Below are 26,821 nucleotides of genomic sequence, written 5' to 3' on the forward strand. Positions count from 1 at the left end.
TCCTGTTCTCAGCCGCTAAGCATAGCGGACGCTGTCCTCCAAGTCTCTCCTTTTGTTCATATGGACCATGTTTGTCCCTTTCTGGACAGTTACAAGTCTGTACACAAGTCTACACCCTCCAAATAACTGCTGAAGCGCTTTACGCTGCAACAGATTAGGTTGCACTGCCTATAAACCCTTAGCCCAGTGAGTACCCCAAGCCTTTGCAGGAGACAATTGTTCCAGGTCACCATTAAATCTCTTCCATGTTAAGTACAAGGTGTCCAGAAAACTGGAACGGCTGTTTGTAAGACTGGCTGAGCTTTTAAGAAACGTAATTAATTCATCTTAAGCCAGATTTCCACCTTCAGATCAGTGTGGCAAGAAGTACTTAAAATTACACCTAGCAATTCTTAGCCTACTTCAGTTTTAATTTTTTTTCCTAAACAGCCTTTTTTCTTCATAACCAAGCAAAATGATTAGTTCAGGACAACTATTTTTTGAAAAGATATTTCAGATCAAAAATAATTGTAGTAGATCAGAGGAAGTGACTACTAGACCCAAAGCAGTGATACTCACTTTATGGCTTTACGTGCCATATGTTGGACTATTAGTCCGACTGACTCAACACAGGGATCTCCTCCTGGAGACAATTGCACTTAACCACTTAATATTTGGAATGAATAAAATACAGTATAATCAACTCAGCACATGCATTGCCATGGCTTCTGTTTCCCCTTATCCGTAGGTCTGGTGTTTTCCTATAGCTCTATGTACATTGTATATTCCTAACTACTAATACTGCCTTTGAAAGAAGAATCAAGGTCTTAGCTGCATCGTTTCCTACCTTTGACCCTGATCGACAGATGCACCAAGAGTGGATGCCCTCGCTTTCTCCCCAAGCTCCCCACTTGAGCAATGGACAAACTGTGCCTTTGTGACTCTGTCGTAGTTTTTACCCCCCCCCCACACACAATGGAATAGAGTTGTTGAATGCTGAGGGGAAACTGACCATAGAGCCATGTGCGTCCAAAATGTAGCAGCTGCCTAGAAAGCGCACATTGCAGAGTCAGCTGGAAGTATAAAATCCAAAGGCAGCAGCTTGAGAGCTATGTGTTTTTACGTTCAAATGTGGCATCTATAAAATAACACAGCTTGTTCACCTGTATGAGCTGTGCTGGTTTTGGGGGTAGATGTTGCCTTACAAAAGAAAATGGGAGTGTCAGGTCATGGCAGAACCCCCCCCCCCTTGCGGAGCTTGTATTTATTACCCAGCAAGCCTGCAGGTGGTCCTAAGTTCTGGCACCAAGGAGGTAAAAAACAAAACAAAACTGAGCACAGGAACATCTGTTAGGGCTCTGCCCCAAAGAAACTTACGAAGGCATCATAGCCCTTTGTAGACATCTGGCCAACACTGAGGGAGAGTACCAGAGTGCTCCGTTTCTGCTTACGAAGCTCACCAGAATGATCAGATTTCAAGTTTAGCAAAGTGGAAGATAGAACCAGATTGGCGAAAGTACAGAAACCATCCAGGCCTCTACTTCTGGCTTGCCTACACAAGTTCATGCTCTGTGTTCATGCCCCTGATTGCTTCACCCCAGAGTGCAGGAAACATTCTGGACTGAAGCTACAAGTGGAGTGGACAGGACATGTAAACAAAGCTCAATATCGCTGCCGGATACCACTTAACGCCCTTTCCATTTCACATTCATTCCAGTCCCTTTGGGATGCCTCTGGGTCATAGGTTTCCCCACTGCTCAACTGGGGGGAACTGATCCACCTCCCCCACTTCTGTGCTGGGCTGGTCTCCTAACGCGAAAGTCAGTCGGTACCTCAGCCTCACCTTCTCCTGCAAGGAAGAAGGAAACAACATAAAGCTGCAGTCAAGCACGGAATACAGAGAAGAAAGAGAGGAGCTTGGCACAAGCCACGATGTTATCTGAGCACTAGCAGGGTTGAGCAATAGTTTGTCTTATACTTTACGAACTGAGGCATCAAATTGTTGGAAAAAGAACAATGCACAAATCCTATATCCAGCTCTGTCCAAAGTTGTAAAGCTTAAAAATGTATTGGGCAGAAGAAAAGCAAGCATGGAACATCCTTTCATATTCCCTAAGTGTGGCAGTAGGCAGAAAAGAAATCTGCTGACACAACAGTATAATACAGAATTGTAGAGAGAGAAATGTGTCTCTCCATCTTACAAGTATAGCCGTAGCTCTAATTCTCAGACTACGGACAGTGCAACACAGCTATTTCAAGGAAGATGTAAGATGTCCACCAGTCTTTCCACCTTTGAGTCACAAATGAATAGTGACTTTTGCTTGTGCAATGGGACCATGCCCCCCCCCCTGCACACACCCTACATTCCCCAAAATTGGCAAGGGGAGAACCCCCAGAAAAGTACACAGGGGGAAGAGAAGAACTGCCTGCCTGGCAGATTGAAATGCTTTGCCTGAGGAACCATCTCCTTAGTATGATGTTGAATTCCTCCTTTCAGATCAGTAACATACTAGATTCTACAAAACAGCATTTTTATCTTCCACCAGCAGTTGGCCAGATGATTATGGTAGCTCACCAGAACAGCACAAAGGGTATGTAGGCTTCCCCGTTCCCTGTTGTCACTTGGGACTCAAATTTAACTCCCTTGGAACATAGATATCAGAGGTCTGTCTGCTGCAAGATCACTCAAGACCATGAGCAGAAACAACATTTTATCTAAATGGTCTAATTGTGTAGAAAAATGATGGCAATACCCCTTCTCTAAGAAAAGGTGGAGAAATTGTGAATGCAAGTTGTCTTACCTTCCTTGGATTTGCCAGCAACATGACCTGGGTGATAGCAGCTGGTGGCTGGATGGGATTGAATGGAGCTAGCTCTGTCCCCGAAGGTGGCTGCAACTTCACTTTCATGGACTGTGGATTAAAAAGCAAAGGAGAAAACCTTAGAGAGCGGTGGTTTGTGCAGAAATAATAGTCACATATCACTGAACACAAATGTATTAAGGGAAGCGGGCGTGTTTACTGAGCACTGACTAAACAAAAGCAAATATTTGACTAGTAGACTAAATCAGATGGAGACACTAATTGACACCTTTATTCTAAACTCATTACATGGATGCAAGCCCCATGGATTTGGTGGAATTTAATTCCACCCAAAGATGCTTAGGACCAAGGCCTAAGACAGTAGCTTGCAACAACTATCCTGTAATGTTGTGGCAGATGAAATCTGCTTCTTGATAGAATCAGCTGGAAAGTAATCTGGTCCCAAACGCCTGACCCAGCAGGATTTGCCTGGATGAGAAGCTCTTGATCTCTCCTCCAGCAACAAGAGGATGCTGATCTCTTCCCCCATTGGTGCTTGACAACGGCCATCTTGGTACCTTTGGCACTGCTGCTTGTAGCACAATGTTCTTTATAGGAAGGGGCGCTGTGTTTAACATCGAAACCACCACTACCAACACATCGGGCCGCCCAGGAGGGCACTCCTTGGCAAAATGCAGGAGGATGCGCAAACCGTTCTTGTCATAAGCCGTCACAGGAAGAGCGCTGCCTGCAAGGGGGAGAAGGTGCTTACATAACACAACGATACAAGTGAAATCATGGGAGGACACAGGGTTATGCTTGGAACACTGGGAGCTGCGTTAAGATAATCTGCAAAGCCTCTTTTCTGAACAAAAGTGTCATCTCTAAAGTGGATGCTGATAAGATGGTTCCTAAAAGTAGCTGCAAAAACATCTAACTTTCATATATTTCTGTTTGGGGCAGATTTTGCCCCAGAGAGAGAAAAGTCCACTCCAGATACATCAGTACCCTCAGTCCTTGAAAGGTTAATTATACACCTTCCTTAGATGCAATCCTTGCTCCAGCCTGGATTGTATTCTGGCAGGAAACGTGGGATATTGCACTGTAGTCTAACCCCCACATCCTGCTAGTGCCACTAGAAGATAGGAAGTGTCGGGGTTTGGGTGCTGGAGCTCCTCGTGCACGGCCTTGGGCTGGTTATGCACGAGGTACCAGTTGCGGGGAAAGCGGCCAGCGTTCCGCGTGCTTTTGAGCACGGTCGCCGGCCAAGCCTCACAGTCTGAAGGATGATGAGTAAGCCAATTGAAGACTCTGGTGGTGTGTGAGTTCCTAATCGCCTTCTTTAATGAAAAGTTGCCTAGTGAAATAAAATATATACCCTGACTCTGAATAGGCGGACCAAATTAAAGAAATTAAAAATTTTACTTTACTCCCCCCTTTAACCCCAAAGGAAGACAGACACCGGTTGTATCTTTAGTGGCTTCGGCAGAACCCGCGTAGGCTCGTCCCCTAAGCTAAGTTCCCCTAAGCTTAAAGACCCTGCGCGCCCAATCTTCCGCGAGGCTAACTAAATAAACTAAAACCGAAATATCTTCCGCGATCTAACTCTAACTAAAGAAAAAACCCATCCAACCCGTCCAGCCCGCTCCTAGTCCCTTAAACTAAACTTGACTTCAACTAAAACCCAACTAAAAGAACATGAACGAACTCCTCTGCCTAAGCGGGGTGCCTCTGCCTTTTATTAGGGAACAAACGTGACATCATCATTAGTACTTTAACCAATAAAATCACTGTTGCTGCCCTCCAAAAAGGCGGGAAGCAAGTTTAACGCTCATTAACAACTTTGAACATGACCGGATCTATAAAATAAAGGCGGATTAATCTCATAAGTGAACCACACTATTCATTCATGCTTTCACTTTCGCTTTTACGCGCAATTATACTAAAAGTAGACCTCGAAAAACTTATAAAATAACCAAATAAATGTGAATCCATGGCGGATCCGTGAAACGTATTCCGACAAGGAAGCAACTTGAGGCAAATGTGAGGAAGATGTACTAGGTGAGACAGCTGGAGGTTCCCACGCTCCCCATCCCTGCTTGAAGCAAATACTAAACGCACTAAAAGCATGATGCTCCTTCTTGAGGGTGGGGGCCAAATAGGAATGCAGCTGTGCAGAGTTCCCAAACCCCTGTGTCTCTCTACACTCCCAAAAGACTTCAGGACAATAGCTTGGGTTTGTAAAAAAATTATTCCTAACTCTCCAAATTATGAAAATGAGGAGGCTTTGGTCGATTGATTGAATTTATATTCTACCTCATACCTGCAGGCCTTAGGGTGGCTTACAGAACAAAACAAAACCACAAAACCACAAAATATATAATCAAAATAAAAACAACCCAATAACTCCCCCCCCAAAAAACTCAGATTTTAAAAGGGCATGAACTAAATTAACTGAAACATGCAATCCAGTATCAGGAATAAGCAATACAAAATATTTGTGATGCCTACTTGGCTTAATGGACTCCAGTGGGACGTGAACGTTGCCCAAGGAGATCTCGGGTCCTTTCAGAGGACTTCCTTGCTGCTGGAAGGAGGCTGGCTGGAAGAGGGGGCTTCCTGACCCAACAGGGCAGCTGCCTGTGTATGGAAACGGAGGGACTCCTGGAGCTCCAATAGGCAGCCCTGAAGCAGATGTCATAGGTGCAGCAGCAGTGGGCAATGTAACTCCGCCAGGGAACACAGAGGCACCTAGGTTTGTTTGAGCTGAAGGTCTGGAATGGAGCGGAAAACAAATGCAGGTTAAAAATGAAAATGAATGCAAAGAAACTTACTGAATGTCTCCGTTACCTAGTCTGCACCTACCTACCCACCCACCCACCCTGTATAAAGCAATTGGAGTGAGCATGTGTAACTGCTCCCTCCTACAAATAGCAATTGTCCTTTGAAAAGCCAGTGTTGCCCACCACTGCCTGGTTCTGTGCCCAGCAGATTGATAGGGCTGAATGAAGAAAGAAATGCGTTCTGCATTAACATGGGGAGACAAGAGTACCTGCCTGCCCAAATCCCTCTAAGTAAAATCTCCAGCAGCATGGCAGTGAGATGCCACAAATGATGTCCATGTGGGGCAGGTACTTGGCTCAGTCAAAAAGTGTTTGTCGGCCCCACCAGTCAACCGATAGCAAAGCCCTGTGCAAAGTTATCCGCATGGCTATCGGGCCTCTCAGTTCTTTGCCTTGCAAGACCCACCCATCAGCTCATCAGTTGCGGTTTGTGGACTGTGCCTTTGCTGGCATGGCTGCATTTCAAACACGGCAGGCGAAAGGCAAAGTCATTGTGATCTCAGGTGACCGAGAGGTGAGCAGCCCTGGGGCACGGGGGAAGATAGTGATCTGGCCAATTGGCCAGATACAGTTCCCTGCTCCTGAGGTAGAAGAGTTGTCCAAATCTTCTGCCCCAGGGCAGAAGCATCCCTTCATTCAATCTGCCCTTGACGTATGGCAAAGGCAGAGAATCTGCAACTCTTCCCATGTTAAGATTACAGGTCCCATCTTCCCTGACTATTGGCCATGCTTACCAATGGAAACTGAAGTCCCACCTAACAGCAGGGGAGGAAAATCTTATTCATAGCAGCAATTATTTCCAAGCAGAAAGGAGGAGAAAACCTTACCCTTTGCTCTCATCCAGATGTCCTATGGGATCCACGTTGTGCAGATCTCCACTTCCCATAGCAGAGCCCAGGTACCCAGGGGCACCTGGCATTGCATTGGATGGTCCCAGTGGTGCTGCAGCAGAGAATATGAAAGCGGCTGAGGTAGGGGCAGGCTGCGAGGCCGTGAATGTGGAGGCAAGAGAGGCTGACGTTCTACCCGCGGGCTGTGACAGGGTAGGGAGAAGAGGTGAGTTACAGGCAACGGAAGCTGGTTTTGGGTTCAAGAAGTCCAGATCGACTGGTTCATTCTGCAACAGAGGAAACAGGTAAAAACGGTGTTTTGCAATACACTGAAAAATGTTTAACTTCCCTCCCACTATTATTCTCACTTGTTTATTTTACTATTTAGCAGACACACAATTGACTGTTAATTCAGATTTATTTATTTTTTAAAAATTAAAATCAGAAAGTCAACAAAAATGTGGCCGAGAAAATGTGTCAAGTAAATGCTGGAAATGTAAGCAGACAGAAGGGACGTTCCTCCATTTGTGGTGGACGTGTAAAAAATCTAAAGGCTTTTGGGAAATGATAGCTGGTGAAGGCAATAAGGTATTAGCATAACTGGTATAATGCAAGCATAATAACGAAAGTTGGGGGGGGCATGCCCTAAAAGGGAGAACTTAAGGCCAGAAGCAGGACAGATCACAAAAGGCACCACCCCCATTTCAGTCTTAGAAAAGCTGTTGAAGGTGTGAGGTGTGTGTTGGGGGAAAGAGGGGAGCTGGTTTCTCCCACTGGGAAAGGCAGGCTGGTCTTTACAAGCTAGAAAATGAAAGCAGTGTTCAGCCCGGGACAGATTAACATGCATTACCAATCCTCTGGCTCACAGATGTTTGAAAAAAGAAGGAGGGAGGGCAAATTTATTCACACTGGCAAAGCGCAAAGTACCTGGAACATGTTCCATTGGCTGCTCTCAGGAGCTTCTTTTGCTGCAGTGGGAGCCGGGTCATTCAGGCCTGAGCACAAAATGACATTTTAGGGAACAAAAGGAACGGGAAAGCAAAACGTGTAAATAAAGGAACACTCCCAGCTGAACCGGCAAAGTTCCCAGAGAACGACATTTAACTATTCAATGGATTGAGATGGGAAAGATCCTAAATCCACCCTCCATATGGTCACTTCTGAACTCTGCTCCATTCTGACTGAAGGCAGATTGAATTTAATATGTAACAAGCCAGCGGTAAGCAAGCTCTGCATTCTATATTCATTCATTCATTCATTCATTCATTCATTCATTCATTCATTCATAGTACCAGCGCTTTTTGAAAAAGTGAGTACTCAATGGCACCTCTTTTTGTTGTTAAAAAGTGTGCCATTTACTGTAACAACTTCATGGTGAGGACCGGCACCTATTTTTCTAGGGGGGAAAGCACTGCTTAGTTAGTACTTAACATGCCTCCTTCCAAGGCAAAGCCCTCCCAAGGCGGCATTCAAAAGATAACTAGGCTTATACAAACATGGGATAACTCTGCTTCCTGAACATAGCAGAGGCTCCGCAGCTGGAGCTAAATCTAGGCAAAATGGTGCCTGGATGTTCCTGCTTTCCCTTCTGGCAGCCTCAGCAATAGCAGCTGGCAGCTATAAGGAGGGGAGCTCCAAGGTGGAGCTGTAAGGCACGATGCAGGGCTGTCCAACTTCTGCAACTTCTCAGATGGTCTCTTCCTCCTATTCTGTGGTACAGTGGTACCTCCGGTTACATACGCTTCAGGTTACAAACTCCGCTAACCCAGAAATAATGCTTCAGGTTAAGAACTTTGCTTCAGGATAAGAACAGAAATTGTGCTCTGGCGGTGCAGCGGCAGCGGGAAGCCCTATTAGCTAAAGTGGTGCTTCAGTTTCAGGTTAAGAACAGACCTCCGGAACGAATTAAGTACTTAACCAGAGGTACCACTGTATCTCCAGAACAGGTAAGGTTGGACATGCCACTCTCTGTAGCTCTCAGTGAAAATCCAGTCCAGTAAATTCAAGTGGAGAGACTTTTTTATTCTTTCTGGGGAGGTGGGGGAGGGGGTTCTGAACAGACGCTCAGCAACAATACCTGCAAACCTGTGTGCAGCAGCTACTTAGCAGTGCCTTCCACCGAAGCCTTTAGGAAAAGGCGAAAGATTTGTATGATCTGAAGAGAAGCCAGAAACTTTCTACAGCAAGTACACCCAAACCACACCTGCCTTACCTAAGCATAGCAGTTCCTCATCAAGCAAGGAGATGGAATTGGCCGAGCTAGTCAAGAGAGCAGAAGTGGCTTCTGCCTGGCTCGATGAACGACTCCGGGAGTGACCAGTGGCCTGAGGGGGAGGTGGGAGGATGGGGATTTCTGACGAGGCCGGAGCTGGGGTTAATGTCGGTGCTGGTGTCAATGTCGTTGGAGGCATCGGTGGTGGCGGAGGCGTACTAGAAATGTCCAGTCCCGCCAAGTCAATGAGCGTACTGGTGTTAATGGAAGAATCACTTCCTACAGTGATGAGGAGAGAACATAAAATATGGCAAGGGATGCATACAAACAATTTAACATATTATCCTGGTCTAGGAGGGCAGTAGTGGTGGAAATGCCTAGATGCTGCTGATAATAGCATCGGTTTTCAGATTCTCCAGGCTATTTCTCCTGTAGTAAACCTTCGAACATGAACTGACAGTCCCTCAAGCTTCCATGAGTGTGCAAAGCATTATCCTCAAGATACCCAGGTCCTAAAAAGCAGCCACTTTTGCCCAAATTTCTTGACCAGCACCCTCGCACAGCGTTCAAGTAAGACACAACGGGCAACACCCAATGATGTCCAACTCCTTCCTTAACAGAAATCCACTCATACAATGGGATGTCAGATTCCTGCTCTCCAGAGTAGATTTTGGGAGGCAGAAGGAGGAGAACCTAGAAGCCTCATTGTGTTGAGTGGCCATCTCACCCAAGGGGCCAGGTTTCATTTCTGAGAAACTGCTGTACTAGGGCAGAATGTATTGTGAGTTATTTATGTAGGTAAAGAACACCTGGACGGTTAGTCCAGGACTCTACCCAAAGCGGGTTACAATTTTATTTTATTTTTTTTAAAAAGAAAGGACACTAAAGAGACAACAAAGGAAGGGAAGGGATATGGAAGCAGGGGAAACACACTCAGACTTTATTAAAGTATGCCTCTCTGTGTAAAAAAAGAAACACTCTTCCCCTAATTTCATTAAGACATTCAAAACAGACTTTTGGCTGCATTCAGCTCTTTCCATTGATAGTATGGAACTGAGAGCTCTTGGCCATTTCCTGGGCAATTTATTCTCTCTGTAATCTTAAAGAAAATCATTGATAATTAACGATGCTGCGACAAACCCCCATATTCTGATGTAGATCAACAGTGCCACCTGGGATTCTTACCCCCTGCAGTTAACCCTAAATGGTGAGCTATTCTCCTGCATTGTCTCTGAATATATATGCTTCACTTAAGCCCTTCTAAACAATGGCCTGACTGGTCTGAACTGGCCAGGCCTTTTGTAATGTAAGTTTAGAGTAGTTAGCGAGGCTCTTGGCAATTTTCTGGAGATTGCTGACATCAGAGATGCGGCTTATTTTTCAGCTGGAGCCACACAATGATCCCCATTAGAAAGGAGGCAGCTTTTACCTGGCTCAGATTCCCATGTGAGCGTTTACTCTCAGTCTTTGTCTTCCTGGAAACCTGATCAGGAATGCAAAGATGCTCCCTCTTAGAACCTCTCAGCTAATCAATGTCTGTTACCAACAACTAAACACCAACTTAGCATCACTTGTAGCTTTCTGCATTTAATTTCCTTCTGACCTCACTGTTGACAACCCCTCCCCCCCCACCAAACCCCATATGTTTATACACTCACCTATAACTCAGGATAGCATTTCATGAATCTTCAATGGGGATTTAGTGCAGTGGGGGTGGGGGCTCTTTCAGCGAGCCCCTTTGAAGGTGCACTTTCACCTTGCTTTGTCTGTTTTGCAGGTGCAGTTTGAATCCAAAACAGGCCTGCAAATGAACTTCAAAGGGGCTTGCTGTTGACTGATCAGCTGGCATCATAATGATGTCAGGTGACTGACAGCTGCGCAACCGTCTCCACCTGTCAAAGTTGGCCTGCAGAGGGTAGAAGTCAGGATCCAACTCTCCGCCCCGTTGTAAGTCAATGGTTTCACCCTGGAATCCTCTTGAAGCTCCTTTGTTCAAGGAAGGCCACTTGACAGTCATGAACAGAAGGTCCTCGGAAACCAAAATGTTCTCCCTCTCCCCTCTGAATTTTTGCCCTTTTAAGTGCCAGTTTTGCATCCACTTTTTCTTTTGCATACAGGCCTCTTCAGACACTGCATATATATATAGGCACCGGTACATAGAAAACATTTTACCTATGCCCATAAATCATTTCTGGGTATATGTGTCATGCAAGAACATGGGCCAGGACTCAAAGCAGTCCTTTGCCAAATGCATGTGTGAAGGCTAGCACACTTTGTGTCAGTTAATCTCGGAAGCAGACCTGTGGAGCTCCTATATGAAAAACCACTTTCATTGCAGCTGGCCTTGTACAGATGGATCTCAAAGGAGCAAAACATATCCATGCTCAGATAACCTGATTCCACCCCCACTCACTGCTTCAAAGCACACTGTATGTATCATACAAGCAGATTGAAGCATCTTAGAATTGCCATTTCTCTAGGATAGCCCTGTCTTGTCTAAAATAGCATGATCAGATAGTTGCAAGAAGACACCAGCATCCTTTTATGAGGGTTTTCCTAGAATGGCTAAAGACAATTGTGTAGCCATTGAACTGGGGCTAAAAGTCTCTGCTAAATTCTTCACCTTGGGATTTGATAGGGTAAGCAGCAATCTAGAAAGGAAGAGCTGTTATTTGTAAAAAGACTTAACAATTTAGAACAAGGAAGTATTTATGTATTGTAAGCGACATATAACTTTAAGATTGTACAAAAGCTGGGAAACACGATATTTCACAGAAGGGTTGGTGTTGCTCCTGAAAAATATGACTCACCATCTGTTGGAGGCAGCCCAGGAATATCCACTTCACCATTGATGACTTGCCCCTCAATAATTCTTTTATAGGAATTTATTACGCGTGATAAGTTGTCACTAGCCTGCAGGATGTCGCCTGTAACCGAGACACAAACAGTAAACTACCAATGTAAATAACTTCATCTTCAGCAATGCTTTCTCAAGCTAGGAACAAGACCAGCTTATTTGATTTACCGTATTTTTCCATGTATAAGACTAGGTTTTTTCCTTAAAAATGTCAAAAATTAGGGGGTGTCTTATACACGAATACATCTCCCCCCCCATTTTCTTAAATCTGAGTCCCCCAAAATAGGGGGTGTCTTATACATGGGGGCGTCTTATAGATGGAAGAAATCCACCCACCCACCCCTAACAGCACTGCCTTTGTAGGTGCTGCAGTTATACGCTTCTCTGGCTTTTGCCACATCCATTTCTGCTATCAATATTTAGGATTTATGTACATGAATGAAGATTTGGTAGTTGGGGAAGGGCCATAGCTCTGTGGCAGAGCCCTGGCTTTCCATGCAACAGATCTCTGGTTCAATTCCCAGCATCTCCAGGTACGTCAGAGAGAGACTCCTGCCTGAAACCTTGAAGAGCTGCTGCCAGCCAGTGTAGACAATATTGATACAGATGGACCAGCGGTCTTACTTTGTATACGGCAGCTTCCTATAATATAGTTCTGATATTCTAAGCAACACCACTCACTTACCTATACAGAGGTACCTCGGGTTAAGAACTTAATTCGTTCTGGAGGTCCGTTCTTAACCTGAGGTACCACTTTAGCTAATGGGGCCTCCCGCTGCCGCCACCGCACAATTTCTGTTCTCATCCTGAAGCAAGGTTCTTAACCCAAGGTACTATTTCTGGGTTATTGGAGTCTGTAACCTGAAGCGTCTGTAACGCGAGGTACCACTGTATGGATTATAGATTCTTTTCAGCTGACAACCACCTATTAAGGCAAAAGCATGTCCCAGTCTACCTCTGGTCCTGCAAAGAAAAACAATGTTTTACCCAGAGTGCTGTCATTATCCTCTGTCTCGCTGGCCAGCTTGAATAACGTCCGCCTCTTGGTTTCACATCTGTCATAGAGCTCCTGGGGAGGGAGGGGGGAAGGTGAGAGATAGGAGCCAATGAGTCAAAATGGACATGTGCAAGCCTTTGTACTGAAACCTCATTTACTTATGCATAAAAGCCCAAGGCATCACCACTGCAAAGGCTTGACACAAGATTTCGATACAATATTGGTGGTCTAAGATGTGGACACTTGCGTTAACAGAAAAATTGATGCAGAGACATTGAGTCATAAGGGGTGAAAGCAAAAGAGACATATTTGCCAACACTTCTAAACGTATGTAGCGGATCAGAGAGGTCCCTGTGCAGACACCGTTCACTCAGAAGAACTTCTAGTTGGCATTATTACTGAGACACCTTCTCTCCTGAATTGCTTCTGGTGCCTGAAGAATAGTTGGTTTTACCTGAGTGTAAACGACTGCCTCTGGCTATTCCTCTTTCATGTTGGTGATAGATGTGCACTGTATTGTTATAGTTATGCATTTTGGGTTGTTGTTGTTGTTTTTAATGTAATTAACATACCCCAATGATGTATATCTGGAAAAAGACTTCTTGAAAATAACCAGTAATCATTAAAAGTCCCATTTGTTTTCCTCGATTGCCTTCTCCTTAGCTGAGTGATGCTGTCAGTTTGCATTTCTTAGTGCAGAAAGTATTGCTTTGATGTGTAGAGATCTTTCTTATTCCAATTCATTCAAAAGGTTTCTGGAAGCTTCTCTGTATGAAAGAAGCTTCACGATTGGTTGGGTTATAGAGAAGCTGAGTACAACTGGCTTGAACTGGTTCTTCTATCTTTTCCAATTAAGGTCATGTTGACTATAAATATAGGCCAGAAGGAGCCTGGGCTTTACTTTCTCCTTCTTTCTCCTTTGTTCTGGTGTCCTGTTCTGTATGCTATAGTGTTAAGGTTTAGTCTTATTATACGTTTTTGTAAATTTTATTGTAAGTGCTGCAACTCGATTTTTATGGACTGTGCCAATCCTGAATGTACTGGATTTGTGAGCATTATGCTCATTTGCCTTCAGCAGAAGTAAAGCTCTGCTGGATGAAGTACAATAGCGTCTGGTCTATTGTTTGGAAACTCTGCTACGTGTTTAAGTTTTTTCCTCCCCAGAAGAAACTGGGGCGACAGATGCCTGCACCTATTTTTGCAGGGGAAGCTGGGCTATAAAATTCCTTCATGTTGGAAGATGGAAGTCAAAAGAAAATCAGAGGGTAACAAGCACTCAAGGTTTTACCAGCAGAAAACTCACACTCACCTTCATCAGCTCTTTGTCGGCCTCCGAAGAGTCTTCTTTGCTGTAGTGAACCAGCATCTCATTCAACAGCTTCACATTGTTGTTCACCTCCTCCAACGTGTGCATGCGCTTTGTGACTTTCTGTATGCGTGCCTCATCCTTCAAGTATTAAAGCATAAGAGGTAATATAAGTCTTTCCTTTGTTCTTCCGCTACTGTCCAGGACAAGTTGGCTTGAAGAATCCAGAAGTCTGGTTACTTATCACCAGTGGTTACAGAATTCTGTCTACAGAGCCCCTACCTTCTGCTATCAAAATAGTTCTGAATTTTTGGCTTCTGGGGATACATTTGCAAAACAGGCAACTCTCAATCCATAGTAATAAGACCCCCTACCCCACCCCACTCCTTTATTCAGTGGAATTTCCTCCTAGGTATGTTTGCACAAAATTAGGTAAAATGCTAGGAGCAAATTATATATTGAACTAGAGTGGGAAAGGGATACATAGATCATGGGGAGAAACAGGAAGCCATGCGAAATGAAGCGAGGATGACCAAACGAGCAGGAGAACAAAGCTCTTGTAACTGGAATCGCTGCCTAGAAGAGGGGAGTTTTGGCAGGTGCAACTCACTTTGCAGGAGTGAGAAAAGATACACTTGCCCACATTATCTCTTCCAGGCAGCCATTAAAGACACAGGTGCTCTTGTCCTTCTTTGCATCTGGTCTCCACAAGAGAAGCCCATTAACTCCTTGCCTCTTGTGCTCCCTGAGCCTTTCAGAAATGCTGCACATCTATTTTCAAAGCATGTTTTTCTTTGGAAAAAATGCAAAAGGCCAACATAAGATCAGAGGAAATCAGAGACAGGAACGCCATACCCAACGAAGACAAGGACAGCATATGGCACTAGAGGAAAAGGGAACCTCTGTCCTTGCAACTTGTACCCCAAACCCCATCCTAAGCACAGCTGAGTTAGGCATGCCTAAGCCCACCAATTTCAATGGATGGAAGCACACTTAGCTCTGCACAGAATAGGGCTGTGACTGGGAAGATGAGCAGGAAGGCCTAGGCATCAGCAGCTGTCAATAACCCCAAGGAAATCCAGGCAAAGTGAGACTATAAATCACTGAGCGGCTTTTCTTAGTTTTGCTCAGGAAGGGAACCAGGGCACTGCTTACAGACAGCACAGATATTCAGGTCTTCTGGCATTATAGCAGCCCAATGGTACGGCTCAAAGATTCTAAAATGCTTAAAATTACGAAACAAGCCCCAAACAATTATCACCCCTACAGATATGTGGATTAAGTGCTCAGTCTCACCTCTTTCACCATAGATTTAATAAGCTTGTTTGCCTCTTGCAAATCATCTGGATTTTTGCTTTTTAACAGTTTAGCTAAAAGCTGCAAAAAGGGAAAAAAAAACTTTTAGGGAAAGTGTTTTAGGAGTGACAGAACTTTTCCTGGTTTTGCAGATTCTCAGTCGAGGAACTGATACCTTATGCTTGCATTAACCGAGTTTTGATTTGTCTTTGAAGCATCCAACCTTTGGCACTCTGGTCATGAACACATTACAACAGAAGCAAGAAAGGCGGATGCTATTGGAACGTACACCGTATCAATTTGCTTAGGCTAGTGGTTTCAGTGCTCCGATAGGGGAAGCTGACAGCAGTTCATCACCAGCTACTTCAGAATCAGTACTGGGGTTGGCGGGATTGTCAGTGGTCTCCCCCAATGTTGGATTGTCACTGGTCTCCCCCAACCTCAGCGTGGTTGGTGCAGAGGCACTCTATGAGGTTCATTTCGCAAGAGGAGTAAGACAAGAAAGTGCACTTTAAGTTACTCATCTCAGTTTTAGAGTGTCCATTTGACACTCACTTCTATTCCATCCTCTCTCGAGACAGCAGCAGTCTACAGCAATAGTCCTTCCGGGTTGCATCCAATACTGTGCATGCAGAGTTCCACTCACGCAATGGGACTTCCCCTTCCTCTCCCCACACATCCTCAAAGTCTGCTCTGGGGGTCTGTGGGGAGCTGAAGGGGAGAGGAGAAGAGAGAAAAGTTCCACTGTGCAAGCAGAAAGCCTGTTGCAATAGCCAAACAACAGCGCTGGAGAAGACCCTCAATGTGCATAAGTGATGAAATCTGCATCATGTTCAAGAACATGAGCCGTGACTTGGAAGCCTCGGATTCAAATCCCTGTTCAGGCCTAAACTCACTGAGTGATCTAGGTGAGTCACTACTGAGAGTTTCGCTCCAGTGAGGTGGCAATGGTAATCAGAAAGGGACCAGAGTCAAACCAAAAATAAAATAAATTGGAAAGATTTATTTAAATCAAAGCAAAGCACAGAAATGATAAAACCATATAAACTCAGCAATAACTTGAGTTTTAAAATGTATAAATGGAATATAAGAGCAGTATATAAATGGAAAAAAGAATATTAACCAAACAGCCACCAATTAAGCATGCACATTACTAAATCCTAAATTGCATCTTTCTAAAACTTCCACCAGTCCAAACTAGTTAAAAGATTACTAAATTCGCAGCCTTAAATTAGTTTAACTCCTCTCTCTCTCTCTCTCATATCTGCAAATGGGCATAATAACACTGGTTTACTTATAGGAGTGTTGTATGGGTGATAGGGAAAATGAAAGTGAAGCTCTGAAGTCCTTAGGGAAAGTGCTGTACAAATACATTTATATCTATCTATCTATCTATCTATCTATTTGCAAACTTCATCATCCTCTCCTGTTCAGATACATACACAACATCTCTTACATTTTCTTCAGGGAAGTCATGCAGGGCTTTCCCAGACTTGATTTCTGCTTCATTTTTTTTCATAGCTTAAAGACCATAACATGCTCTTGCCCTCTCTCTTTCAGCAAACAGTAAAGAGAAATTTAAATGAAGCTAATCATAGAATTGTAGAGTTGGAAGGGACCCTTAGGGTCATGGCTGGCTAAAGTCAGACAAGTATTCCTGAGAGATTCACTCAAATGCTACTCTACATGCAGAAGAGGTGAACCTCCTCCGCCCTCAACACAAGAGACAACAAGGAGTTAAATACATTTTGTAAGATACAAAAGCATTTGTGAAAACTTCCAAAACGTAAGTTGTCATGCTACAACTCTTGTGAGAAATAAGAACTACTGTACTCAAAACATTTGAACCTTGGACATTTTTTTTAAACTATAGCAAACTAGATTGAGGGGTGGTGGTGGTTTAGATCTTTGTATTTGCTATCCTTTGCCAAGCGCTAGAAGATACCTCAGCTGTTGCCAAGTTCTAAGAATTACAGTTCTAATTTTTGCAGTTAGCTTTACCTTGGATTTCTCTTCATCATCAAACACAGGGTTTTTGGGACGAGCTGGCGGGGAGGGGATTAAGGTACTCTCCGCAGGAATTACAGGGTCAGACAAAACAATGCCTGAATGCAGAAAGGAAGAAAAACATTGTCACTCTTTCCAGGAAAGCTCTCTGGAATTGCTTGTTCACTGACCATTGCCTGCACACAACACCCCCGCCCCCCAGCAAGCTCTATCCTATTAAAGCCATCTTAATGCATTGAACTAGGGTCTGCTACCTGCAAATGGTGCTCCTAATGCACTGCTATCTCAGAAGGTTGGTAAAAGGCTACTGTGCCTTATACAATTAGCAGACAAGAACCAGACGCTGTTCCAAGTCTCATTCCTACTGACTGCCAGCATGCAGCTCACCTGCTGACAGGCTATGATGGACTTTTCTGTCTGCAGCTGAACTCCTGTAAGTTACTTTGGGATGTCTTTAAGACTTGCTCCCTCTCATGATCTTGTAAGCCCATGTTTCTGCCCTTGAGCGTGTGAGCTTGCCCTGGATTCTCTTACTTGCCCGATACTGCCTCCTGATTATCATGTGAAATCAAACAAAGCATTAGGCATGAGAAGGAACAAAGGAATAAGCAGCTGGTGTATGGACTGGAAATCAAGGGTAACTAAATAGGCAGCCAGGGCCATAATCATCACAGCACTGAGCACTACAGCACAGCTAAGATTCTGCAATGGGCGGGATAAGACAGCATGACTCTTGATCAAACTTGTTCGCTGTCTAGGTGTGCAGAAGCTACTACCTCTGAGGTCACAAAATTATAAAGTGCCGTCGAACAGCAGCTCAAGGAGTGGTATATGAAAGGCTGAAGAAGGAAATTGTTTCCCACCTTGTCTTTTCAACATGTAGTAGGCGTCTTTGATTTTGGACTCGTCTGGCAGAGCCACCGTCCAGCTGTACAACAGCTCAATTATTTTGCTTTTGACCTTCTCTGACACTCTGTCTCCCAGGTACTGCAAGAATAGCCAAGAAGGTGAAAGGTGTTGGTTTCTCTGTCCTCAGATAAAAGAACCTACTTTGAACCATTAGGTATGTGAGTTGTGGGGCAAACAATCCTTCAAAAACAGTTTCTGTGTCTCTGAGAGATACAGGCTGTGTACATATAATATTTTCCTCTAGGGTCCATGGAGACTGAGTACTTGTTTTTTCAATGTAGTCCACACATGATTCGGATCTGCTGCATATTTTTTTTGCCCCTGAAAAGCTCTTCTTGAGAAATTGGGTCTTGATTTGAAAAAAAAAAAAATCTTGATTTTTGCAATATCCTACAATGTGTCCATTTAAAAACAGATGAAAATGGATGTAGGCAGTCCCAGCAAGGCAGGGAGGTTGTATTTACAATGTGGGAGAGCGTACACCAAGATTGCAATCGCCACTTCTTACCTGGGGCAGGGGCAAGGAGGAGATGGCGTGAATAACTTAATAAAAGGGAGGGTTTTTTGAAATGTGTATGAAGTAACCACATCCAAACTTGTGGACGGCAGGATTTAGAATCAATCTAGACTGAAAGTGTCATGTTGAGGAAAAGCACGAATGATTCCAGACTCAGAAAAACTGCACTATTTGTGCTATTGAACAGGTTAGTGTGTACATAGCCACAGTCTCAGTCAGAAATTATTGTTGGTTTGTTCGCCAGTAAGTTGAAGGTACTGTTAAGTACACCAAAAAATGCAGTCCCAGCAAAAGAAGAATGGCTACAAAAACTTATGGGATACGCAGAAATGGCAAAACATCCTGGAAAAATAAGAAATCAAGATAACAATTTTTTAAATAAAAGGATGGAAATGGTTTATTGAATATTTACAAATAAACTGTAAGCAGATAAAAACATTGGCAGGATTATTGTAATAACCTGACGTTTTATAAGAGTATATATTTAAAGAAGAAGAATAAATGAGCAAATGCAGTGAATCTGGATATGCAGAAAATATTAAAAATAAATTTAAGGAACCGCAGAAAGAGGGGGAAGGAAGTTGAGTTTCGAAATGTTAAAATGATTGTAAAGTTATTGAAATGTATAGAATTGAAAACCATAAAGTAATAATAAAAAGTACATCAAAAATGCTTTCCAATAATCTCTTCAGGGAATGTGAGGGCTTTGAGATGAAAAAGCATACATTTTGGTGTTTTATTTACATCCATCCAAAACAGACTTAGGTGTTTATCAGTATCTGAATGCGGATGATTCGTGTCTGTTCAGAAGTATCACAGGGTTGAACTAGAATTACTCCCAGATCAGACAGCACAGATTTCTAACCCAACATTTTTTTGTTAATTTGAACTATTTCTGGGTTAATTCCTCTCTGTACAACACCCATGTCTATTTAAACATGTTGGACATTGTCTCCCAGCTATTGAAATAAATGGTCTAGAGAGAGTGAGGAACATTCTGAAGTGCGCGAATGTTATTTATTTACTGACAGCCCAGCTGATTCCATTGGAATCTGATGCACAACATGTTTTATGGATTTAAGCAAGTGAGACGCATAAACAAGTGTAGGAAAAGCAAACCATACTAACCTTGGGAGACACAACTTTAATTAACTCATTTAAAAAACGAAACTTCCCTACTTCGTTGTGAAATCTTTGCCCACAGTTCTTCATGCAAGCTTCCAGCACCTGCAATCAAGTAAAATGCACATATACACACAAAATAGAAAATTCTTTCCACTAGCACCTTAGAGACCAACTGAGTTTGTTCTTGGTATGAGCTTTCGTGTGCATGCACACTTCTTCAGATGATATACACACAAGATACATCTAAGTTTCAGGATGGACCCATATGAATGGAGATCCCTAAAATTAGTCACAGGTTACCTATGAAACCTTCAAATATTACCTATGCCTTCAGGGCTTGGCATAAGGTAAGACTTCCCCTGGAAACCAACCCAAGTCTCATGGTGATTTTCTTCTGGTTACTTAAATATTGGACTGTGCACTTAAACAGAACCTGACTGCTTTTTACAGAAACATTGTACAGTCGTACCTCGGAAATCAAACAAAATCCGTTTCAGAAGTCTGTTCGACTTCCAAAACATTCGGAAACCAAGGCATGGCTTCCAATTGGCTGCAGGAAGCTCCTGCAGCCAATTGGAAGCTGCAGGACCTGTGTCGGACGTTTGGGTTCCAAAAGAACATTCGCAAACTGGAACACTCACTTCTGGGTTTGCAGCGTTCGGGAGCCAAAACGTTCAACTCACAAGGTGTTGACTTCTGAGGTACGACTGTACAGGGAAGATAATTAGAATTGTCATTGTGCCAGTTGGCCCTTACAACTGGATGTCATGTCTGCATAGGAAACTACCTGTGCAGACCCCAACAGACACTGGTGCAAATCATGCTGTCTGAATACACAGACAGTGAACAGAATTTTAAAAACAAAATTAAAGAACACTTACAGTCAAGGCCTGGACTGCTTCCCATTCCTGTGGTGACTGGATTTTATGAGCCAGCAATCTCACGGCTATCTGTGGACTGAAATCATTTGTTTGTTTGTTTGTTGTTTGTTTGTTTGTTTGCTTATTTAGTTAGTTAGTTGTGCTGTCTGTGTAGATGATGCTTTACAAAGGAGAGGACAGAATGGTTCATACCTCAAGAAGATTACAATCTAAAAATTGACACAAAGGAAATGACGATGGCAGGGGTAGGAAACAGAGGCAGGGGTAAACGGGTGAAAAACTATGTGATTCAAATGACATAGGCTTCACTTTTGCAGCTTAAATATATAAACTGCAGTCACATTTTTCAACATTTTATCTGCAAGCATACCCTGGGAAAAAAACCCACCTTTAAAACTTCCATATTGTAGGAGGGGCCCTCCTGTGAAACAAAACTGTCTACATAAAGTCTCAGCTGCCTGTCACTTTCACATTAAATTAACATATTAAATTAAGCATCAAAGCACCCAAGTTTATTTAAAATTACTTCTACAAAACCTTGCAATGTGGTTTGAATTTTGGACACACACCCTTCAAGTTCTTTGTTGATCTGATCGCAGAAGCCGATGATGTATTCCCAGTCTTCTTGCCTATTCAGAGGATTGGTGGCTTTATCTGGTGAATAGAAACACAAGCTTGTTAATCCAAGATGCACACAAAAGGCGTCTTGTTCCTTCAGGACAGGGTAGCGCTAGAGAATTAATACACTCTGCCACCTTCTTCTCATTCACTCTGAGAAATTAAAACCACTCCTGCTGAGAAACTGCACACTCCTTGACTTCAGCACACGTCGGATCAGTCAGAATTCGAGTACAAGTTACGAAACCGGCAGAAAAATAGTGTGAAGAACGTATTACAAAGCCGAGTTCTAGAAAGAGAAGTAAACAGCCATGCATCGTTCCCCCTATTTGCCATTTCGCTCCACGCTCTGCCAATTTATCACATAACGAACTGGCAAATCCGCATTCAATTTTACTCCGCTGAAAAGCCCACACGGACTGAGCAAGGAAGTCATTAAAAACCTAAAAGCACCTGACACAAATTGTAACATTCCAGGGATCAAAGGCGTAGTCTGTAACTGTATACTTTATCAAGGGTGCAATCTAGGCAAAGTGAGATACTTTTCTCCCACTGATTCCAATGGAATTTCAAGAGCATTGCACTTCATACTAGAAAGGGTACATGGCAGTTCCAAACAGAGCACATCCACACCTTCCATTGCCTATGGAAAGTCATTTCCACAAGAAATAAACCATTTCACCTGACACCTGAGAGAAGAGAATTAAAACAATGCTAGCTTCTGAATGTCTTTTTCTGCTTGAAGCAGGTTAACTCCTGAATGCCCTTTAAAGTGTTTTGCAGAGCTCTTACCTATGAAAATACCTCTGACATTTCAGTGTGGGACATATTCAACACCTGGGACCTGAATGTTCACAGTGGTGCTCACATTTTCTGTCTTCAAAAGAACCCTTTCCACATTAGCTCATCTGCCAAGAAACACCAGTATATCTGCTATGGCAGCTGTTCGTGTTGCTGAGGTTTGGAGAGCATGTTCTAAAGGCGCACATTCAGTTGCATGGGGCACTGTTGCCTTGCCTGAATTGAGAATGCGCCCCAGAATAGCGGGTCCCCAACTCCCCCCCCCCCGAAATCACCTGGAAATGAGTCCTGTCAGCAGAAGCCCTGCACAACAACTTTTGTTCACGCAGCAGGACTTTCTCCTTCTCCTCTCCTCACAGCCAAACTCCCTGAACTTGAGCTGGGGGTGAGTGTGGGTAGAACCCCTCCCCCCACCCCCAAAAAACCAGTGTGCGGGAAGTAGAGGAGTAATTTTTCCATCCAGCAAGCTGAAACACTGTTGAATTCTTCCCAGTGGGTTTTCTGCCTGTTTAGGAATTGTAATGCACTGCACATTTGCCATCTCTTAAGTTTATTCCCCTCTTTCTGGCAACTTCCTTCCTTCCCATATATTGACTCTCCGCTCCTTTCAAGTGCCTTGTCAACCCCCCTTTCCCCACAAAAGCCAATGACAGAGCCAACTAATTCTGGTTTTGCCCCCCCCCCTTTCTCCACCCTGCTAAGTTCTACAAGGGCAACACTGAGACTAAGGAGGAGGAAGCTGACAGCAATGGCCACTTCTGTAAATAAGAAGGCAGGCAGGTGGGAGTTGGCCAAGGGCACATTGATATTGGTGGGGTAGTGCCCCATTCTCCCTGATGGATCAGCCTCCACTGGTTTGCACCCTTGCTTTGTAGCAGGTACCGTTGTAGTAAATAGTGTACTCATCAAAGGCTTTCACATTTCTCATTGGAAGCAAGACCCACCATTTATCACACTAAGCCCTGCTTCTCAGATCCCCCCCCTTCCCCCAGCTTTGAAAGCAGCAGACTGCAGAACATGCAAGGTATCACGACAGATTTGCATTTCATGTTTCATCTGCTCCAGATAATTCAGCTCAGAGACTTTGCACTGTGCTACCTTCCACAGAGACACCCGGTTTAACCTAATTTCTATAGCAAAACTGACCAGGGCAAAATGTGAGAGAAAGAAATACTGTTCATTCTAGGGCAGCGCAATATGTGTCTGCACAAAGGCAGCATACACAAGCCAAAGATGATTAACTAGTAAGAACAAAGAACAAGGAGTACAATGAACCAAATTGTTTGGGACATCTTCACTAGGCCTGCAAATGCAAGCGCAGAGGGGCGGGCTCTGTTTTCTTTTATTGGGATCCCCATGGTCCACCAACATCTTTTACATTTACAAAGCAACAGGGCACATTTGGGAACCCTTCACAATCAAGGCTCTAATCTGTGTAAAGGATTCATAAATAGTCAGTCTTATGAACACAAGTAGCAGCTTGAGGGATCAGACCACAAACCCTAGGCTTTCTCTCCCACATGTACACACAAAAAAGCAAGATCTCTGCGGGAAATTCTCTGTACTGTATAGTACAATTATATCTTATGCAGGGGTTCAATTCCAGGGGTTCCGTGTGTATATGAAAATCACCTATGTCCAAAAACAATTGGGCCTCATGGCTGTTAGATGCCTACAGGTACAAATATTGTAGGACTATAATGTTTTAACATTTGAGAAACGAGAGGGCCAGATTATGACCTCACTTCCTTACTATAATAGTCCCCAAATGGACAAAGTTTTACACTGCCACAGTCAAAATAATAAGTACAGCAGGCTTCATCTCAAGAGACCAAACCTTGGCCTGTTCCATTCTAGGGCTAGAGTACCAGCAACCTAGAAGGTGGTACTTCGTAATTAACAAATAAATAATTATGCCACAGTGCAACCCTAGGACATTTGGTGTCAAAACACCTGGATCACATCTTCTAGCAGATCAACATAGCACTGCTCATAAAACTTATTTCCACACCCCTAAACCGAAACATTGTATATTCCCTATAAACCAAGGGTGGCTATTCATTCAAACACTGAAACTTCAGGAAACCGGGAATTTTTGCTAGTAAGCAGCCTCATATATTTCTATCCTCTGTAGATTTGTTGCATTACACCCACATGCTCTTTATGTGTGTGTCCCCCCCCCACTCAGAGTTCTGGGGGAACCTGTCTCACAGTTTGCATGCCACATTTAGAAACAATACCTAGCACGGTGGAGATGGCTCAGCTACAGGAACAGCAGAGAATACAAAAGCAAAAGAAGATGGTTGTGTGGACCAACTGGGTACTGTATTCCATGTTCAACCATTGCTTTTTGGCTAAAGGCAGGAATGGGAGCTCAGGCAAAGACCATCCTATTATGTTACCTCCCAAATAAGAGGGGATAATTTGTTGCTGGGTCCAACCACAACATCAGGACCAAACTATCAGGTTGCTAACATGGCTTTCTCACTGTGTTGACATTTTGAAGTCTCATTTGAAGGCAAAATAAATAAAATAAAGTAAAGTAAAAATCCATGGCGAGGATGAATCCTCTCTGCTGTGACTGGGGAAAACATGAACCGTTTCCCAACCTTTTTGTAATTATTTCCTGTCTTTGTTCAGGACCTACATCTTCAAAGAGTCTCCGCAGAACTGTTCCCAGAGTATATTTATATTTCTTAGTTTCAAATGACCTTCCAGCTAAACTTTCAGCAGCCTGGAATCGGGAATTCTGCTCTGTCCTTTCACTTAAACATTTCCTTCATACATATGGGATATATTCAGTGACTAACTGTCCATGGGGTTAATAAAAAGAAGAGGAGATGTGTAAGTGCATATCCTTAATACATACATAAACATCATTTTATTAAATTGGGCAGAATTGTTTTCGTAGCAGGAAAGTGATTCAGTAAATACTGAATGTGCCACAAATGTATTCAGTAGCAGGAAAGAATTTAAGGTACAAATAAAGTACTCAGCCTCAATAATATCTATAACACCACCCTAACAATTAGGAATACACTAGGTCTTTCACAATAAATTTCAAAAAGGAAGAGCTACCTGCTCACTAGGGCACAGCCCGGTATTATCTTAACATATTAAGACAGTGGAATTTGCTGCCAAGGAGTGTGGTGGAGTCTCCTTCTTTGGAGGCCTTTAAGCAGAGGCTTGACAGCCATCTGTCAAGAATGCTTTGATGGTGTTTCCTGCTTGGCAGGGGGTTGGACTGGATGGCCTTTGTGGTCTCTTCCAACTCTATGATTCTATTCATGCTATACCATATAAATAAAATCAGGCAAAGCACTGACAGACCTCTAACTCACAGTGTGGTCCCCATTATGCTGAACAAATGGCTTTCCACCCCCAGTCTATAAGTAGTAGTTCAAACAGGGTTACTGAACATAAGATATTGGTGATTTCCCAGGCTCTTCCATAGAACGACCCCTGTGATTCAATGATTATATTTACAATATATCTCATTTTTATCCGTCCCTCCAAAGAGCTCAGGGTGGCAAACATGTTTCAGTGCTCCCCATTTTCTATTTTATCTTCACAACAACCCTGTGAGGGAGATTAGGCTGAGAAACAGCGAGACTGAGGTCACCCAGTGAAATTAGTAAGCTTAAAGGTAAAAGGCAATACAGTTCAATTTTTTTTATCTTAAATTGTCCCACTTCTGTTGGTAAAAACAGAATACAGTGGTACCTTGGTTCACAAACTTAATCCGTTATGGAAGTCCGTTCTTAAACCAAAGCGTTCTTAAACCAAGGCATGCTTTCCCATAGCAGCAGGGGACTCAATTTACAAATGGAACACACTCAACAGGAAGCGGGACATGTTCTGCTTCCAAGGCAAAGTTCACAAACGAAAACACTTACCTCTGGGTTTGCAGCGTTCTTAATCCAAGTTGTTCATAAACTAAGCTGTTCTTAAACCAAGGTACCACTGTATCCACTTTTGACCTGCAAATAATTCTTCTGAAGAGGGGTTCTTTGAAACTCGAGACTTGGGTTCTCATTTACCAGATAATGATCCAGCAAATGGCACTGCACTTCAGCCATGCACCTCCTGTGATTTGGGGGGGGGGGATGTGTGGCCCTCCATATGTTATTTGACTCCAACTTCCATCATCCCTGACCTTTGGCCATGCAAGTTGGGGCCGATGGGAAGTAGAGTCCAATGACAAAAGATCCCTGCATTGCAGGGGGTTGGACTAGATGACCCTAGTGTTCCCTTCCAAGTCCATGATTCTATAACTTCTGGAAGGAACCATGTTCCCCATCCCTGTTTTATGCCCTGTCCAGCACAGCAACATCACTTTAACAAAGGTGCATTGAAGAGGTCACCTGTAACATCCAACCCTGAAGCAAAGTATGAAAGGGCCACTGTGCATTAGCAGAAGTCCTTGTGCAGGACTGATCCTGCAGGAATGTTCTTATGTCTTTTAACTTGAGAAACATTTGTTTCCTTCCACCCTCTTTATAATATATTCCATGATGTAACATAAAACATTAATTGAGGAATGCTGTAGTTTTGGTACAGACTGAAGAATATGTCAGAATACAGTTTACTTAGAGAGAGAAAATGGAAATGGGAACAAGCAGAAAAATGAGAGAAGGGAAGAGAACTGGTCTTTATAGCTAAGGAACCAGTTACTTAGAAGAATGCACACAACATTTCACAACCTTTCTTTAAAAAAAAAGAAAAAAGAAAAAAAGAAATGAATCACTGGTTAACAGGGCTAGACTTCAGGCTGTCTGTGTCCACTGCAATTGCAGCTCTGGGTTTCTGCTCAGATGTCTTGGTTTGAGTGCACTGCTCATT

At 43.4% G+C, this 26,821-nt stretch overlaps 1 protein-coding gene across 5 annotated transcripts in view; it reads right to left on the reverse strand.

Moving 5' to 3' along the window:
* Positions 1–943: 943 nt before the first annotated feature.
* Positions 944–26,821, reverse strand: part of GGA3 (golgi associated, gamma adaptin ear containing, ARF binding protein 3) — a 28,373-nt gene continuing 2,495 nt past the window's right edge. For 2 of the 5 annotated variants that reach the window (XM_033139284.1, XM_033139283.1), the window contains exons 2-17: positions 21,130–21,214; positions 20,561–20,636; positions 19,683–19,781; positions 17,992–18,115; positions 17,123–17,226; positions 15,122–15,202; positions 13,829–13,966; positions 12,510–12,591; positions 11,476–11,592; positions 8,666–8,944; positions 7,381–7,448; positions 6,451–6,740; positions 5,292–5,554; positions 3,359–3,528; positions 2,781–2,891; positions 944–1,828 (exon numbers count right to left, since the gene is read on the reverse strand). In XM_033139284.1, the coding sequence (XP_032995175.1) occupies positions 1,718–1,828; positions 2,781–2,891; positions 3,359–3,528; positions 5,292–5,554; positions 6,451–6,740; positions 7,381–7,448; positions 8,666–8,944; positions 11,476–11,592; positions 12,510–12,591; positions 13,829–13,966; positions 15,122–15,202; positions 17,123–17,226; positions 17,992–18,115; positions 19,683–19,781; positions 20,561–20,636; positions 21,130–21,214 (2,198 nt within the window). In that variant the 3' untranslated portion in view covers positions 944–1,717. Of the gene's footprint in view, positions 1,829–2,780; positions 2,892–3,358; positions 3,529–5,291; positions 5,555–6,450; positions 6,741–7,380; positions 7,449–8,665; positions 8,945–11,475; positions 11,593–12,509; positions 12,592–13,828; positions 13,967–15,121; positions 15,203–17,122; positions 17,227–17,991; positions 18,116–19,682; positions 19,782–20,560; positions 20,637–21,129; positions 21,215–21,982; positions 22,080–26,821 lie in introns of those variants that run through there. The other 3 variants (XM_033139287.1, XM_033139288.1, XM_033139286.1) reach the window with 3 other exon arrangements.

The sequence above is a fragment of the Lacerta agilis genome, chromosome 2 (assembly GCF_009819535.1).
Source record: "Lacerta agilis isolate rLacAgi1 chromosome 2, rLacAgi1.pri, whole genome shotgun sequence".
NCBI classification, from domain to species: Eukaryota; Metazoa; Chordata; class Lepidosauria; order Squamata; family Lacertidae; genus Lacerta; species Lacerta agilis.